General features: G+C 43.4%; 1 protein-coding gene and 1 long non-coding RNA gene across 6 annotated transcripts in view; one reads left to right on the plus strand and one right to left on the minus strand.

Moving 5' to 3' along the window:
* Positions 1–3,587: 3,587 nt before the first annotated feature.
* Positions 3,588–19,123, plus strand: part of LOC138763083 (transcription factor TFIIIB component B'' homolog) — a 135,335-nt gene continuing 119,799 nt past the window's right edge. For 4 of the 5 annotated variants that reach the window (XM_069936683.1, XM_069936710.1, XM_069936700.1 and 1 more), the window contains exons 1-2: positions 3,588–3,705; positions 18,089–18,352. In XM_069936683.1, the coding sequence (XP_069792784.1) occupies positions 3,677–3,705; positions 18,089–18,352 (293 nt within the window). In that variant the 5' untranslated portion in view covers positions 3,588–3,676. Of the gene's footprint in view, positions 3,706–8,080; positions 8,228–18,088; positions 18,353–19,123 lie in introns of all 5 variants that reach the window. The other variant, XM_069936690.1, reaches the window with a different exon arrangement.
* LOC138763101 (uncharacterized) lies at positions 4,731–12,952 on the minus strand. The gene is made up of 2 exons (XR_011357319.1): positions 12,276–12,952; positions 4,731–7,228 (listed from the first exon to the last, which is right to left on the minus strand). It is a non-coding gene; the product is annotated as an uncharacterized lncRNA (long non-coding RNA).

Here is a 19,123-nt window from a genome sequence, read left to right on the forward strand (position 1 = left end):
AGGCCAGCTCCTGTGAGCTGTGGCACAAGGCATTTTACTTAAGGCAGAGCTAAAGGTTGAATATGTTTCAAGTTCTCTCGCAGGAGCTCTTGTGCTGCAATGTCTGTTATGTACTCACTCGAACAAATTGCAGGTTGGTTGCCTCATACAGACAAGCAGCTCCAACTGCATTTTAATGAGGTCTAATATATTCAAAACCCATGGAAATATGGTTTGTGTTTCATTTTACAATTTTTACAATAACACAAAGAAAAGTCAGATTGTTATTCATTTTATTAAATCTGGTGATTGGTTATATGTAAAAGCATGCCAACATCACCAACAGAAACCTGTCTGGGATGGCCCCTATTGTGTACTTTTGATTACAGACACTGCCGTGCGAACGAAAGAAAAAGGCTGGAGCCACATCCAACAAATTAAATCAGCTACTGAACCACAGAATAACAACATTGATAATCTATCCTCCACCTGGCGTGCAGTCCCTCTTCCTTCTGACCTGAAAGTTACACTACGCCGTGAAAAAGTGCCGTAATGTTGTTTTTACCATTTATTGTATTGTTTAATTGTTGCTTCTCCATTTCTGGGACATCACTTAATTACTCACAATGTATTAAGTCCTCCTGGGATAGGGGCAGCAGAGGTGACAATTATTTTCCTTTAGAATGTAGACAGGGCATAGATTTAATGTATAGTCATAGTGGGATATGGGGTTACAAGGAATTCCAATACGGACCAGGGAACAGCTTTAGTGGAGTACATCTAATTTGTATCTTAGCCTACACAGGTATTAAAGACAGGACTTTTAAAGCGATAGCACAAAGGACATGGTGGGACAAAGACAGACAGAATGGTAGTCAGGATTGTACATGTCGCAGAGAGAGAGAGTTAATACATATGCTAATGTACACAGACAGGCTTGCACTCACAAGTTCAATAATACTCATGCTAATGTTAGCAGACAAGCTGCAACACACAGGTTAAATCACAAGAAACAATCCCCCCCAGCTTGGTCTCTTCTCATCACAAACACCACCCCGTGAAGGGGAGCACCAGTTACAAACAACGTGAGCTGCTACAGTACTCTAAAGCTGCTTGGCATTTCAATATCAGACTCCAGACAGCCTTCGGAGATCGGTGGCCCTAGGGTTCGGGGCTGAAGAGGAACAATTCAACGGAACCGCCTGACTCTCGACTATTCGTTCGCTGCTGAAGGCAGCGTTTCTCACAGACTTCTACAGGACAATGCTTACAACAGTCGGGCGGTTAAAGACACTGCTTCAGGACTTCAACGAGAATCTGCCCATGCCCATGTTCAGACTTGGCAACCTCCGACTGATGTGGGATGGACTAGACTCTTTACTGAGAACTGGAGCCTGATACTCACAACCCTAATAGCAGCTGGACTCGCTACTCTGACCTTTATGGTGCTCCCCTACCTAAAGACTTTAAATTCATCGAACCCTTCGTCAGAACACTACACCCCAAAGCCTTAACTCTCCAACGACACAGAGACTGCAATTCTGTTATTGACCAGCTGGGAAAAACATCACCTTACACTTTACAGCATCAGTAATACTGATCTAAAAGAAAAGTGAGGATGGGGGGGGGGGGAGAAATCAGTACCACTGAGACCAGTAACCTAAGATCAATAACACTGATCATGGTGAAAGATCAGTATTACTGATCTAAAAGAAAAGTGAGGATTGTGAGAGATGGGAAAACTGATCTAAAATTATGAACAAGGAGGAAACTAAAATTCATACATTAGTAAATGAATGTAACCAGTACAAACAGGATGAGCTTGGGAATTAGGATGCAGGAAAGCAGAGTCAGCACATTTAAAATAAGAATCTTCTAGTCTTTGTGACAAGATCAATGAGCCCACCATATGAATAAGATAAGGAGCGGTAAGGAACAATAGAGTGTAGGAAGTTGAGGTAGTCTGGATGAGATAAGGGTCTCCTAGCCGGAGACTGAAGTACCAAGTTCTACATATCTAATTAGTTAACCTTACATAGATTTACAAAGTTATACATATTAAATTAGTTAACCCTAGACAGGATTAGCGAACTCTGCATATCAAGAGACTGTAGCTCCGAGAATCAGGAAGGTGTGAATAAGGACAATAACATGAAGGGACACCGACAGGATACCCCCTGGTCCACCAAGTGCACAGAAACAGCACGTAGGCAGGCAGGATTGCCTCATGCCAAACCTCTCCAGCAGGAGGCAGAAGAATGTAAGGGGGAGGATATTCCTATACTGAAATCAACTGTATAAAAGTTGGGTGAGCCCCAGTGTATGTGTGTATTCCCAGGGTAAGGGGAAGCACCCAACTTTGCACTGTTGTAAAATAAATGTTCTTTGTTCTCAATTTTTGTCTCGAGCAATTTCTTTAAAGGTAATTCTGTTTCTAACATATGTGTCAGCTGAGTCCAGCGTGCTCCTTGAATGAAGTGATAGGAGAAGGTATTCGGTTTCACAATCAGTTTATTACATAGCACAAGAATAAAGCTTAACAGAGCTCTGGTTCAGTCATTAGTTCATAGGTCACCTTCTCGGTGAACTATTTCCCAAGACTGGCACCCACTGTCCAGTCTCTTCTGTTTATATAGATCAACATTGTTACACTGACCAAGAGTTGGCTTTCTTTGATAGGCTCCTTGCATAAGATTTATCTCAAGCAATTTCCTGTTCTGCAATTATCAATGGTGTAGACCTCCTATCTTAATCCCCAAAGCCAGATCATCCTGTTGCTTTGATCAGAATCCATACCCCAGATATTTCCAATTATTTCTTTGTTCTGGTCTTGGCCATAATCTTCTGTTCTAATCAAAACCTCCCATGACTCATCATTCCTACCAATGTGGTTGATCCATTTTGTTCTACTCTGACATTCTTTGTACTTTTCCATGATTACTTAACTCCTTGGTTCCCACAGTAGTCTATAATACAACCTTAGAATACTATAGCATAATATAAAATGTGATCATACCGTTCCCATTTCTCAGCTCCTCCCAGATAGCCTCAGTAGACGAGCCCTCTGGTCTGTCCTGCTCGAGCACAGCTATGACATTTTCCCTGACTGAGCAATGCCTCTCCTTTCCCTCTGAAAAGAGGGAACATTGAGCTGCCAGTCGTGCATCTCTGCAACCAAGTTTCTGATGCTCACAATGACAGAATTCCTTCTGGCATCAGCAAATGCCCCTCCATGTTCACTTTGTTTGGTCAAGATTCTAGCCTCAGTACTTTTGTGGTTCTCCAAACTAATACTGGAGATACTTGGAAGTTCATGCATGGAATAAGCCTAACGTTTCAGGTTGATAATCCATATTTGGAAGGAGGTGTCTGACAAACGTTCGATTTCGTTCTCCACAGCCATTAGAAGTATCTGCACCAATTCCTACTTTTAAAATAGTTTGCAGGCCACGTGAGTCTAATTGATTTTTTTTAAAACCTCATTTGAAACCTTTCCTCGTGACCTCCTGTTGCAATGCGGAAAGCCACTGGGGTTGGGTGGGGGGGCGCGGCCGGGCCCAGCGGACTCCCACCTCGGTGACATCACGTGCTTCCCGTTGGCTGCCGGGATTGGGGCTGAGGCCGCGAGACGGAGATGTGAGGGAAGGGCAGCGTGCGTCTGGAGAGCGGTCCGGGTGCTGTGACGCCTCCATGCCGCATGACGACACGTGCCAGCGCGGATTCCAGGTACGCGCCGACACAGTCGGGCCGGGCCGGCGCGGGGGGTGACGGGCCCGGGCCTGAGGAGCCAGGGTGGGACTGGGCCCAGAGGAGGGCTTGGCCGGTGGGGGCTTCAGGGGGAAGCAAGGCCATGAGGTCCCAGTGAATGTGTTCCGGTGCAAGGCAGATCCCAGTGAACAAGAGTGCGGTGAAAACAGGTGGTTCCGGCAAGACCTGGCAACGGGAAACGGTGCTTTTCCCTCTTCAGTTAAAATCCCCGAGGCAGCGGCTCCAAAATCAATTAAAACTTCTACTCACTTCGTGCTGTTTTCGGATTCCATGGCACAGATTTGGCACGAGTCCACCTCAAGTGAAATAAAATTGTCATCTAAAACAACAATGTCATGATGGCAATTTTACTTCAGTGCTCGAGAGAGCGCAATTGGTACCGTGTCCACCAAATTACAGTGCCCATGGGGGTTTTTTGTGGAATAGTTTGTAGTGACAGTATTATCGAGGTGTTTGGGAGATAAGTTGGGGACGGTTTGTCAGAGCGGGTCACACACAAACACTTTGAAACGCAGAATTTTTGCAAGAGAGCTCAGAGACTCGGGATGGGCTTGTTGTTTGCAGAAGGCAACAAATGTAACAACAGGCAGTAGCAGCTTTGTCTGGAGAAGAGCATTTCCTGTCTGGAAGGTCATGTGAGCAGTAAAAAAAAAAGGGGGCTTTGCCCTCAGAGTTGGAGGGAGTGAGAGAAGAGAAACCGAGCACGGGTTCCAGAGGGGACAAGCTGGCAAGCTTTGGAGTATGGTCTGGTGTTTCTCTTGGAATAGGAGAAACTGAGAGAAAAAAAAACTGGGGTGACCTGAAAGAAAGGGGTTATCATCGGGAGAACCCTGAACGGGGGCAAGTTTTGTCAGCAAGGCATTGGAGTGGCTGATTAAAAAGGAATCCGTTGTGGATGTCCTGGAACAAGGAAAAACTCTCTGAAAACCAACAAGAACCTTTCTGAGTGGTAACTGTCAGAAATAAAACTTCTCACACATGAGTCTCTTTAAAACTGATGACACGACAAGCTTTATTTACAAGTCTGCAGAGTTGGACTCAACTGGTTTCTCACCAGTTAAGCCCCGATACATACAGTGCATTGATTTTTATACCTTTATTATTTGCCCTTCCCCTTCTTATTAATACTGTTTTAATTGGTTAGTATTACAAAAACATTCTAAGTATAACTGCATTATTAATTATCACGTTCGTTACGTACGCTGTGAACTCTACATTCACTGAATTCTGTTTCTCACACTTCTTATCAATCCTTTGTCTCCTGCATGTCTCTCACTATGACCATGAAAAGATAGGTTTAAAAAAAAACATATTCAGCAGCTCCTTCTGTCCTTGACTGCTAGTAAACTCTCTGTCCATTCTGGCTTCCCTGTTTATGATTAATCATCACATTTTAACTTAAGTCTTTTTAACCTAAATTCTCTATATCACAATCCACCCCTTTCTCTCTTTAAAATGTGTTGAATATATGTATAGATATGAATGGGGATTCTAAGCTAGGGAAGAGAAATGTTTTATGATACATTAATCTCACGCTGAAATAAAAGTCTTACAGGGTCTCCCATCCCCCCTGGTTGCATAGCTTGTTCGACCATGGAAATCACCAGGCTGCGTAGACAGGGAATAATACAGGGCAAAATAAGTAGGAGGAATAAAATACCTCCGATGACCCACAAGAAGGTACGCCACCAGGTTCCTCCAAACCATTTGTCCATCCAATTAAATTGTGGGAAAGGATGCCAGGTTTGAACCGGTACATGGGACAATGTACGAATATTATCAGCGATTTTACGAATGGCTTTTCCATTATCATCAATCTGTAAGCAGCAGTTAGTCAAATTAAGTTTGCCACATACACCTCCTTCCGTGGCTAGGAGATAGTCTAGGGCTAGACGGTTCTGATATATAGCAGAGCGCATTTGATCTTGCTGGGATGCAAGTAATTGCAGGGCTATAGCTGTTTGATTTGTAACAATTTCAAGCACTGCTTGTAAGCGAATTATGCGATTTAACATATATATAGGAGTACGATAACCCCAAGATCCATCTTGAGCCCATGTAGCGGGACCATAATATTGAATTATGCGCTCTGGAGGCCAATCATCTCTCCATTCTCCCAAATGTACCGTGGTAGAGCGGGGTTCACGATGTAATGTATCAAAGACCTTCACGCCTAATTTATGACCGTGATCGTGGGGTAGAAGGAAAAATTCTGGGCGGATTATTCCTAGGAAACAAGTTCCACTCCACTGTGAGGGAAGACGAGTATAAGCTTTATTACCACATACCCAGAATAATCCATTTGGGGATACTCCATACCCCCTTTCCCAAACTCTTTTAAGAACAGGATTTGATTGGTATGGTCCTGTGATGGTGGAAGTGGTACAATTCCAAAACTGAATACTGTTATTAGATAGGGGTAGGCAATTAGTTTTAAAAACAGTGGATAAGAACAAAGTCTGAGGTTTAGGAAACCAAGTGAAAACACCAGGTGAAATGCGAATCCATACAGCCTTGCAGGGACTTTCTACTACTGGGTATTTGCCGGCTCGTGAGAGACAATAAAAACCAGAGGGGACGTTAGAGAGAGACCAGGTTTCTCTTGATCTCGTTCGGTTAGTTGTCCAAATGTGGGAAATCATGGTCAATGAATTGAGAGGTTCTCCCCACCAAGGCCATTGTTCTGACATCCGTGGACCCCCGCAGACCCAACAATTAGTTACATTAAAAGTTCCTGCAATTTTAGTTGCCAGATCTACAAAAAGGTTATCTCCCCCAATTACATTACCGAAACTTACATGGTTATTTGGATGGACTCGAACTAAGTCCGGCTGTCTTAAAGGGACAGGCAATTTCGAGTGTGGAGTGTAACTTCTCATTGGAACAGTATGTTGGTGTATGCAAAACCAGAGTCCATCAGGGCATGGTGGGCTTGAGTCACCTTTCCAACCGTTAAGAGGGAAAGGAGTGGTATTAGGAATCTGTATATAATGACCCATATTTTCTGCCCAACATTTCTCAGGAACTGAGGTATGGGAAATGAAATTACCTTCCTTTCTTCCCCAAATGTGGTCCTGAAACAGGACCACTGTATCTCTGCATTTCTTACATTTCACACCTGATAAAGACATAGGCAAACTAAGAAAAATCAAAGAACATAACAATAACATTGTGAATTAAGTCTTTTTGCGAAATCGTAAGGTAAGAGGTTTTTCTCCAGGAATACAAGTCCAATCTGAGTTCTTATCAGGGTCCTGAGGCGCCTCTACAGGTCCCTTAAATCTGGATGCGTGTGTCCACCCCTTCTCTCTTGTTCGTGCTGCAGCTTCTGTAGTTAAGAGAACTTGGTATGGACCTTCCCACTGGGGCTGGAGTTTTTCAGTCTTCCAGGTCTTGATAAGAATCCAGTCTCCTGGTTCCACTTTGTGTAAAGAAAAGTCTAGAGGCGGTGTTTGTGCCAATAGTCCTCTCTTTCGTAAATCTGTAAGAGAGCGTGACAGTGCCTGTAAATAGTTCCTAACAAATATATCCCCTTCCCCCAAGGTGGGACACCCCTCAACTGTACTCCAGAAGGGAAGCCCAAACATCATTTCATAAGGGGACAGCCCTACATCTTTTCGTGGGGCAGTACGAATTCTCAATAAGGCTAGGGGCAGACACTTTATCCAAGGCATTTTAGTTTCCACCATTAACTTTGTCAATTGGATTTTTAGTGTTCCATTCATACGTTCGACCTTCCCTGAGCTTTGTGGATGCCAAGGGGTATGTAATTTCCAAGAGACCTGTAATGCATCACAAATCAATTGCTGGATTTTTGAAGAAAAATGTGGACCCCTGTCTGAGTCTATAGAATCCATTATACCATATCTGGGGATTATCTGCTCTAGGAGGAGGCGAGCTACTGTAGAGGCTGTAGTATTTATTGTTGGGAAGGCTTCTACCCATCGGGTAAAGTGATCTATTATCACCAACAGATATTTCCATCTTTGAACTTGAGGTAACTCTGTGAAGTCGATCTGGATACGTTGAAAAGGGCGTATGGCTAATGGTTGACCTCCCATGGTCCCTGTCCTCATTATCTTCTTATTAATTTTTGTGCATAGGTAACAATTTTGCACCTCTTGTTGGGCCAAGGTGTAGATTCCCTTACACACATATTCTCGAAGCACTGTGTCACATAAGGCTTGAGTGCCCCAGTGGCTCTGTTGATGCAGGTGTTTTAAAATGTTGCGAGTTATTTCTTTATTTAGAACAGTTCTTCCATCTGGTGTTTTCCATGTTCCATCAGGCAATTGGCTTGCGCCCAGCTGATCCATGTTCTTTTCTTCCTTAGCAGTGAAAATGGGAGCTGTCTTTATGCCTTGCCTTATTGGGATTAAAGTCAGCAAACGGACTTCTTGTTGCATGGCTGCTCTTTTGGCTTCTTCATCAGCCAGTCTGTTTCCAATTGCTGTCGGGTTATCTCCCCTTTGATGGCTTGGTATGTAGACCACTGCTATTTCTTGGGGTAATGTTAAGGCTTCTAGAGTCAGAGTAATCATCTGTTCGTGTGCCAATTCCTTTCCTCTTGATGTAATTAGACCACGCTCCTTCCAGATCTTACCAAAGGTATGCACTACTCCGTATGCGTATTTGGAATCTGTGTAAATCGTTCCAATTTTCTTTGCCAGTATTTTGAGGGCTCTCTGCAAGGCATATAGTTCACAGGATTGTGCTGACCAGCTTCCGGGTAGTCTCGTGGATTCTACTACTTTCCAAGTATTTCCTTCTATTATAGCATACCCATTTCTTCTCATTCCGTCAACACATCTGGCGGAGCCATCAATGTAGAATTCATATCCTTCTCCCAGCGGAGTATCGCAAAGGTCTTCTCGGGTCTTGGTCTGAAGATCTGTCAACTCGACACAGTCATGCTCCACCTCTTTCTCTGTTTCACTGCCGTATAAAAACTGAGCTGGGTTGCAGCTATTAATTTTTGCAAACTGTAAATCTTCTCCAACCATTAAAATGGTTTCATACTTTAATATACGAGAATCAGTCAGCCATCGATGGGCAGTTTGTGTTAATAAAACACTCACAGAATGGGAGGTGTACACAGTCATCTTTCCTCCAAAAGTAAGTTTACGTGCTTCCTCTACCAACAGAGCAGCAGCCGCTACTCCCTGGATACACGTCGGCCATCCGCGAGACACTGGGTCCATCATTTTGGAAAGGAAAGCTACTGGGTGTCGCTGACCGCCTTTTTCCTGTGTTAAAACTCCCACAGCTGTTCCTTGGTTATGAGTGACAAATAGCTGGAAGGGCTGTTTTAAAGAGGGCAGAGTGAGCACTGGGGCTCGTGTTAGGCGATGTTTCAAGTCCTCGAACCATCCCTCCTCCTCCTGGGTCCATTTCAATGGATAGTCATTTTCATTTGTCAGTTTATCATACATAAACTTCACCAAAGCTGAGTAGTCCTCTATCCATAACCTACAGTATCCTAAGAGTCCCAGGAATTGTCTTATTTCCTTCTTATTACGGGGTAAAGGCATTCTAGTGATTCCCGCAATTCGTTCAGGGGTAATCCGTTTCTGTCCTTTACTTATCTGGTGTCCCAGATATATCACAGTTTTCTCAACAAACTGTAACTTGTTTCTGGACACTCGTAGACCCTTTTTCCCCAGATAATTCAAGAGTCTAATGGTCTCTCTCCTCATTTCTTGTTCCTTGGGTCCTGATAATAGTAAATCATCCACATACTGCATTAGTTGGGAATCATCAGATTGTGGATAGTCCATCAGGATTTGTTCTAGCATTTGTCCAAACAGGTTTGGAGATTCAGTGAACCCTTGGGGCAATACAGTCCACCGAAACTGTCTCCGTCTACCTGTCCATGGATTTTCCCATTCAAACGCAAACATATCTCTACTTTCCTCTTCTAACGGACAAGTCCAGAAGGCATCCTTCAAGTCGATAACACTAAACCACTCATGGTCTGGGGGAATCCGACTCATAATAGTATAGGGATTAGGCACCACTGGGTGGCGGGTCTGAACAATAGCATTCAAACTTCTTAGATCCTGAACTAGGCGATAGGATCCATCTGACTTTTTTACTGGGAGTATAGGGGTGTTATAAGGTGACATGCATTCTTCTAATAGTCCGTCTCGTATTAAAGTCTCAATTACCGGCTGTAGCCCTTTTCTCCCTTCCAAAGAAATAGGATACTGATGTTTCCTTACCGGCTGATGACCTGGTATTAATGTGACATGTAAAGGTGGGATGTCCAGACCTCCTCGATTTCCCTCCTTATACCAGACTCTCTCGTCAATCTGCCGTTCATCCTCTTCCTTTAAAGCGCAGAGGTGGACTCGCACTTCTCCGTCCACAGGGAGAGCACCCAAACCTAGGAGAGCCTGTAAGTCCCTGCCTAGGAGGTTAAATCCAGCCGAAGGTAATAACAAGAGGTCTTGTACCCCTTCTCTTTCTTCCAGTTTCACTGTTACTTGGGGAATTATTGATACCATTCTGGGAGCTCCTTCTATCCCAGAAATTGTCAAATTACTTTTTATAGGCTCAGTTCCGATTGGCACAGTTATTACACTACTTCGTTCCGCTCCTGTGTCCACCATAAACACCACCTCTTCTCCCTTGGGACCAATTTTTAGTTTTACCAGGGGTTCCCTCTTATATTTGGTCCCTAACATTTGGAACCCCTGACACCCCTAATCTTCTTCCATAAGTTCGAGGGCACGCAATTCCCTCTTGTATCGGGGGCATTCCCTCTTAAAGTGTCCTTCCTCATTGCAGTAATAGCACTTAACAAATCTCCGGGGTCTTCCCTCTCTTGGATATTTTGGATTGTTTAGAGGAAGGTTTTGTTTTCTTTCCCCTCTGGATTCAGCATTCATCTGTCGGATAGTCTGTACCATAACCTTTGTCGCCTTCTTTTGATCTTCTTCTTCTCTCTGCACATATACTTTTTGTGCCTTTTTTAACAGTTCACTTAGGGGTTTTTCACTCCAGTCCTCCTCCTTTTCTAGTTTCTTTCTAATGTCTTGCCATGATTTGGAAACAAATTCAATTCGAATAAGCTGTTCACCCATTGGTGTACTAGGGTCCACACCAGCATACTGTTGGACATTCTTTCTCACCCTCTCCAAAAAATCAGTAGGGGACTCGTCTTTCCCCTGGTGGTTCCCAAATGCCTTGGTAAAATTGTGACCCTTTGGCACAGTCTCCCGTATCCCTTTAATTGTCCACTCTCTATATTGTCTCATACTTGCCAATCCCTCGGGTGTTCGTTTGTCCCACCTGGGTTCATTTAAGGGATATTTTTGTTCATGGGGTCTAGGTTGTTCATATTCCCACATGAGGAGGGCAGCCCGTCGAATCATCTGCCTCTCCTGGGGTGAAAATAATGTTCCCATTATTGCCTGCATCTCTTCCCACGTATATGTGTTTGGTCCCAAGAATTGGTCAAGCTGTTCAGCCAGTCCTATAGGATCTTCCAATAACTTTTTCATTTCTTTCTTAAATCCCCGCACCTCTGTACTAGTTAGGGGAACATTCACATATCCCGTTCCCCCTCCCGGTCCTCCCATAGGAACTTCTCTCAGGGGATTTAGGTTTATTGAAAACTTTGATGGTCCTGGACCAGTCTGGGATCTTGTCCAGGGTCGGTTTACCGGTGGAAGTTTAGGGTCCGACTCCCTTAATTCATCCTTTTTATCCCGGCCCCCTTCGGGGCAATCAGATTCATCACCTTTCCCCTCCGGTAATAAGCTTTCCTCGGGCGCAGTAGGCACCGGGGGAATATAAGGAGGGGGAAGGTTGTCCAGAGGTTCCCATTTCTTTTCTCCTGCCACTCTCAATTTAAAACATTCTGTTAAGGATCCTGGCCAGGGAACCCAACAAAATGCATATGCTGACTCTTCTTGATTCACCTTTGGTCTCGAATTTACATATATGTTTAATGCTTGTCTAACCCAATCCTCATCAGATCCAAATTTCGGCCACCAGACCGAGGAACCTTTAATAGGTTGTTTTGACCAAAGGAGACAATATTGGACCATCTTTTTCTTGTTTTTGTCCCGATATCTTTTACTATCCCAATTTTCAAACATTCTCCCCAAAGGGCTGTCAAGGGGTACTCCCAGGAATTGTCCTGAATTTTCAGACGAGCCCTTAGATTTTGATCCTCCCATTTTCCCACCTAGATCTGTTTATCGTTGCTGAGGACCCTCTCGCTCTGGACCCTACTCCCTTCCTCTCAGACGCCTCGTCGGAGGTGCTGTCCCTCCTTCGGTTACCGCTGAGGTTTTCCTGGGGTTGACCCCTCTCTTCTCGGCACTTCGTCGGAGGTGCTGTCCCTCCTTCGGTTACCGCCGAGGTTTCCCTGGGGTCTATCCTAGAGTCCCGCGACAGGGTTCTCACACAACGACAAAAGATCTATACTTAATCTATTCCGTTAGGTTTTTATCCAAACAGGTGTATCCCGTTACACCTGTTACCCAATCCCCACACCACAATCGTAAGTCGTCACTTACCGGTGTCTTCCCAGGGATTGAACCGTCACCCTTCTCCTCTCCGTCTTGTCGTGTCACCCTGTCCGGATACCACTCGCTCAAGCCGCCCGAAGCGACGAGCAAGGGACTAGGAGCCGCTGAACTCAGCGGGGTGCACCGCCTCCGATGTCCCTCTTCTCGCCTCCCCTCACGGCCGGAGTGTAGATCCCGGACGAGCCCCCATTTGTCAGAAATAAAACTTCTCACACATGAGTCTCTTTAAAACTGATGACACGACAAGCTTTATTTACAAGTCTGCAGAGTTGGACTCAACTGGTTTCTCACCAGTTAAGCCCCGATACATACAGTGCATTGATTTTTATACCTTTATTATTTGCCCTTCCCCTTCTTATTAATACTGTTTTAATTGGTTAGTATTACAAAAACATTCTAAGTATAACTGCATTATTAATTATCACGTTCGTTACGTACGCTGTGAACTCTACATTCACTGAATTCTGTTTCTCACACTTCTTATCAATCCTTTGTCTCCTGCATGTCTCTCACTATGACCATGAAAAGATAGGTTTAAAAAAAAAACATATTCAGCAGCTCCTTCTGTCCTTGACTGCTAGTAAACTCTCTGTCCATTCTGGCTTCCCTGTTTATGATTAATCATCACATTTTAACTTAAGTCTTTTTAACCTAAATTCTCTATATCACAGTAACTGTTTACCTGTTAAGCACCAAGGCCTGGTGAACTTTATTAATGTTAACTTCTGTGCACAGTCCAAGAATTGCCTGCAACCAGTGAGATTGGACTGGGAACCAAAGAACTTTGCTGAACTTTCACACACACACACACACACTTAGCATTAGAAGGAGGTTAAGTGAGTCAATAGAAATAAGTTAAAGTTTGATTCTATTTTTATGTTCAAAGATAATTAAAAGCAACTTTTGTTTAAGTAACCCTTTGTTATGGTGCATATCCACTGCTGCTGGGTTTTGGCGTCCTCTGGACTCGTAGCACTTGTATAAATCCAAATAAATAATACATTTTTTCTAACAATAGAATCAGAATATATTGTTATGAACAAGTCTTGAAATACAGTGTTTTGCGGCGGCGTCATAGAGCAAACAAACATCTTATGACATTACTATTTAAAAAAAAAGTAATAAAAATAATCGTGCATGAAAAATAAGGCAGTGTCTTTGGTTCATTGATTATTCAGGAATCTGATGGCATTGGGGAAGAAGCTGTCCTTGTGCCTCTGAGTTCTTGTCTTTAGGCTCCTGTACCTTTTTCCCGATGGTAGCAGATTGAAGAGGGCATGGCCTGGGTGGTGGAGGTCTTTGAGGATAGAGGCTGCTTTTTTAAGTCACCACTTCATGTAGATGTTCTCGATGGTGTGAAGTCTGGTGCCTGTGATATCACAGGCTGAGTTAACAACCCTTGGAGTTTATTCTTGTCCTGAGAATTGGTGCCTCCATACCAGGGAGTGATGCAACCAGCCAGAATGCTCTCCATGACACACCTGTAGATGTTTTTGAGAGCCTTTGGTGACAAGCACCTCACAAAGTAGAGCCGCTGGCAAGCCTTCTTTGTGATCGCATCAACATAGAGGCTCCAGGACTGATCCTTGGAGAAGTTGACACCCATGAATTTGAAGTTCTTGACCCTCTCCACTACTGAGCTTTCAATGAGGACTGGGTCATGTTTCCCTGATTTCCTCCTGAAGTCCACAATCATCTCCTTGGTTTTTTTGACATTAAGCGCAAGTTGTTGTCATTACACCATTCAACGAGCTGATCTCCCTCCTGTACACTTCCTCTTTGCCATTTGTGATTCTGCCGACAACTATGGTGTCGTCGGCAAACTTATAGAAGGCATTAGAATTGTGCCTGACCACACAATAGTGTATATCATACAGAGTTTATTTATCCCCTACCCTTCCCCCCCTCCCTCCTGTATCCTAATACAAAAAAGACAACAAAATTATCTTCTTTGTACTTATTTATATAATCTTAAGTCAAAAACCTTTAAGGGAACTTGCGAAGAACCCAAAGAAACCTAAAATAAAAGGATAAGGAACAAAATACAAGAGCACGTCGTCTGCGCCATGATCCACTTCACTGATCTCGAGCATTCCACTGCTGGCACGGTTGTTGTATTCACTTTATTTAAAAGGGATATAGTTATATCTGCACACCAATGTGCTGCAGTTAGAGTTGCCACATCCGAATAAATGTGCCATGTTTCTTCCTCAAATTGTATGTAATTTTTTCCAGGGGAATATAATTCTGCATTTCTGTATTCCATCATGTAATAGTTGGGAGTCTGACTTCCACGTATCTAGAACCCATGTTTTAAAGATGAGCTTGCAGGATTATGGATTATGTTAAGGATTATGATTGAGGAGGTGTCACCAATCTTTACTGCTTGTAATCTGCAGTTCAAGAATCTAATTGCAGACCAGGATGCTGAGACCTCTATCTGAATTTAGGGATGAGCTTTTTTTTTGGGATTGTGGTGTTCAAGGTGGAGCTATAGTCAAAAGGAATCTGACATCATTGTCCTATGCGAGTGTCGCAAGGAAGAGTCTAAGGTCAGAAGGTTGGTGTCTGCCATGAACCTGTTGTGACTAGTGAATTGTAATGGACTGAGGCTGGAGTTAATGTGGGATATGACCAACCTTTCATAGCTTAAGTGTTCATGTTCTGGACTCGATTGTTGAGCATGTGGATATTATTGGAGCCTTTCTATGGGCTATTTGATTATCCATCAGATAACTAATAGGGCTGTAGAGCTTGGATTTGATCTCCTAGCCTTGTCTGCTAGCTATCATCAATTAGCTTACACTAAATGATTTAAAAAATCATAGCAAATAAACCTACTTGCGTGGCTTTAAGATTCCAGTGAAGTCAGAAAGAATATGCAAACTCCTCACAGCAGCACTCAGATCATTTTTCCATTCCTTGATGACGGGCTCATTCCCGAAACTTTGGTTCTGAATCTTTATCTTTGCTATATAAAGTACACTGTTTGACCTGCTGAGTTTCTCCAGCGTTGTCTTTTATTCTTGTGTATTGAGATCTGAAATATTCCTGACCTATTGAATGGCAAGTATTCTGATGGGGGAACAGTAACATTGTTAACTAGGCTGAAGCATGCAGAAGAAGATCAGGAAAATTAATGTGTTAGGCTAAGTAGAGATTTTTGATAATGTTGGCCTACTTTTAATCTGGTAAATTTTTGAATTGGAGTTCGAGTCTATCATCTGATTATAACAGTGCAATCCGACAAATCAGCATTCTCTGGTCTACAATGCACATAAAGACCTAACACACATACAGACAAACAAAATACACAGAACTTGTATATATGTTGTATGCATATATTAAAAATATATGCATCGAGTCCACGCTGCTGAAGATCCAGCTGCGCTGGATGGGTCACGTCTCCAGAATGGAGGACCATCACCTTCCCAAGATCGTGTTATATGGCGAGCTCTCCACTGGCCACCGTGACAGAGGTGCACCAAAGAAAAGGTACAAGGACTGCCTAAAGAAATCTCTTGGTGCCTGCCACATTGACCACCGCCAGTGGGCTGATAACGCCTCAAACCGTGCATCTTGGTGCCTCACAGTTTGGCGGGCAGCAACCTCCTTTGAAGAAGACCACAGAGCCCACCCCACTGACGAAAGACAAAGGAGGAAAAACCCAACACCCAACCCCAACCCACCAATTTTCCCCTGCAACCGCTGCAATCGTGTCTGCCTGTCCCGCATCGGACTTGTCAGCCACAAACGAGCCTGCAGCTGACGTGGACTTTTTACCCCCTCCATAAATCTTCGTCCGCGAAGCCAAGCCAAAGAAAAAAGAAAGAAAAGAATATTAAAAATAAATAGTAGAGTCATGCGAGTTGCTGTAGCAGTTCATCAGTCATTCAGCAGTCTCACTGACCTTGGGAAGAAGCTGTTCCTCAGCTGGTGGGGATCTGGCTCGAATAATTCTGTATCTCTTCCTAACAGAAGTAGCTGGAAGATGCTGTATGTGGTAGGGGTCCTTACTGATTTTGTGAGCTCTCTTTAAATAATGATCTCAGTAAATCACATCAATGGGGTGGGGGGAGGGATCCCCTCTGCCACTTTTATGGTCCTGTGGATTGACCTCCGATCCAATGCTTTATAGCAAGCATTCCACACTGATGCAGCCAGCCAGGATCCTCTTGAAGCATTCTTGACAGAATGATGGCTGGTAGCTTTGCCCGCCTCAGCTTTCTAAGGAAGTGTGCTCATTGTTGTACTTTGCTGTCAGGTGAGGAGATGTGTGCCCAATTGTAGGTCACTTCTTAAGGGGACTCCGAGGAACTTGGCACTCTCTACTCTCTCCACTACCAAGCTATTAATGAGTGGGTGGAGGATGGTCATTCCTGGTCCTCCTGAAGTCCACAGTATTCCACTTTATCTTGTCCATATTGAGACTCGGGTTGTTATTCTTGCACCATTTCACAAGATTTTCCACCTCTCTAAATTGTGACTCATCATTGTTGCTGATGAGGGCAACTACTGTTGTGTTCTCTGCAAGCTTGATGTCTCTGTTGCAGCTGGATCTGGTGTTGTATTTGTGAGTCAGTAGTGAACAGGAATGGGCTAAGCACACATCCCAGTGCTCAATGCACTGCTGCCAATCTGGACAGACTAGTCTTTCTGTTAGAAAGTCCAGAATCCAGTTACAGAGAAAGGGGTTGAGTCCCAGCAAGGACGACCTCTCCACCAGCCTCTGAGATATGATTGTATTAAACACTGAGCTGAAGCTGGCTTATGAGGCATTGTTTCCTGATGGGTCAGGATGGAGATGAGGGACAAGGCTATATCATCATTAGTGGAACTTTTCCATCTGTAGACGAATTGAAATGGGTGCAGTGTTTCTTTGATACATTTCATCACCAGATGCTCGAAACCTTTCATAATGATGGATGTCAGTGCCACTGATCAGTAGCCATTATGGCCGATGACTGTCGATCTCTTTGGTACTGGGTTGATGGATTGCAACAATGACGTGTTTAAGATCTCTGTAAAGACCTCTGCTTGTTGGTCAACGCAGACCTTCAGTATCGACCGAGTATGTTGTCTGGTCATACTACCTTGTGTAGGTTCACCCAGGATAATATTTTCCTCACCTCAGCTGCAGCTATGCAGGGTGCCTATTCTTCAGGAAGAGATGGAGCTTTCTTTGGGGTCAGTCTTCTTCTCATCAAACCGTGCTTAGAAGATGTTCAGTCTTTCTGGAAGGGAGTCATCTTTGTTGTTGGCTTGCAAGGTTGTCTTGTGATCTGTTATTGTTTTGATAACTTCCCTTAAAATTTAGATTGTAGTACAGGTACACAATCCTTTATCCGGTCATCTAAAATCTGGAAAGCTCCAAAATCTGGCAAGTGGGGAGAGAGATGGCAATGCGAGTCGGGAGGGGGAGAGACTGGCAGCGCGGGGCGGGCGAGGGGGAGAGACTGGCAGTGCGAGTCGGGTGGGGGGGGGGTGGGTGGAGACGGCAGAACGACTGGAAGGGGGTGGGGGTGGATACGGCAGCACAATTTGGGTGGGCTTAAATCTGGCTTTCCAAAATCTGGAACACACTGTCTCCCAAGGGTTCTGGATAAAGGATTGTGTACCTGTAATTGTAAAGTGTCTTGTGGTTTGACTTAAGCCAGCCTGATCATATTTTGTGATTCCAAGGTGAATAATTTCAAATAGAAATTGGCCTTTAAGAGATATATTTTCAGATTAATGTGAGATTAATTTGAAGGCTATTGATGATCTGAAATTTTCATCTTTTTACTCCCTATATCTTGCAGGATGTTTCGTCGCTCAAGACTCAGTATACGACCCAATGTGAAACCTGGTGGGAGAGGTTCATCACAAACCTTCAAGGGAGATGACAAAGCTCTTACTTCAGACCAACAATTAAATTCTGAAGGAAAAACTTCCAATGAGAAAGAAGATTCTGAAATTCCAGCTGCTTCTGGGTCATTCCCATCAACACCACTCCCTCATCCAGGTGTTGAACAAGAAGAGAGAGATGATCCAAATGAACAGCAGGAAAATGTTCCACTTAACAAGTGTGTATTGAATCCATTGAATATAGATCCAAAGCATTACAATTCTAGTTGTCACATCAAAGATAGTCCATATAATTAATTTGGACCAAATGTAGATTGTTCATTCTGCTACCATCTTTTTTTAAAAAATTTTTTATTTTTCACACCATAAATCACATTAGTCATGATACACACTTTTTCCTTTTCACACATATACAGTGACATTTTCTCCCCCCCCACCCCCCCCCTCCTCCCAACCCACCCCCCCCCTCCCATCCATTTAAGGTATACAATCTAGGATACATTAAACCAGTCAGACAATGTTGTCACTCAACAAAAATACACCAGAAATTCTACTGAGTCCATTCTTTTCTTTCCTTCTCCTTCCATCAACTGAGGTAATGATTGTCCCCAGTAGGTTTTCGCTATTGTATTTAATGTAAGCCACCCATATCTGTTTGAATATTTCAATATTATTTCTTAAACTATATGTTATTTTTTCTAATGGAATACATTTATTCATTTCTATATACCATTGTTGTATTTTCAAATTATCTTCCAATTTCCAGGTTGACATAATACATTTTTTTGCTATGGCTAGGGCTATCTTAACAAATCTTTTTTGTGCATCCTCCAAATCCATTCCAAATTCTTTGTTTTTTATGTTACTTAGGAGAAAATCTCTGGATTCTTTGGTATATTGTTTTCTGTTATTTTATTTAATATCTGATTGAGATCTTCCCAAAATTTTTCTACTTTCTCACATGTCCAGATTGCATGAATTGTTGTTCC

The sequence above is a fragment of the Narcine bancroftii genome, chromosome 1, assembly GCF_036971445.1.
Source record: "Narcine bancroftii isolate sNarBan1 chromosome 1, sNarBan1.hap1, whole genome shotgun sequence".
NCBI classification, from domain to species: Eukaryota; Metazoa; Chordata; class Chondrichthyes; order Torpediniformes; family Narcinidae; genus Narcine; species Narcine bancroftii.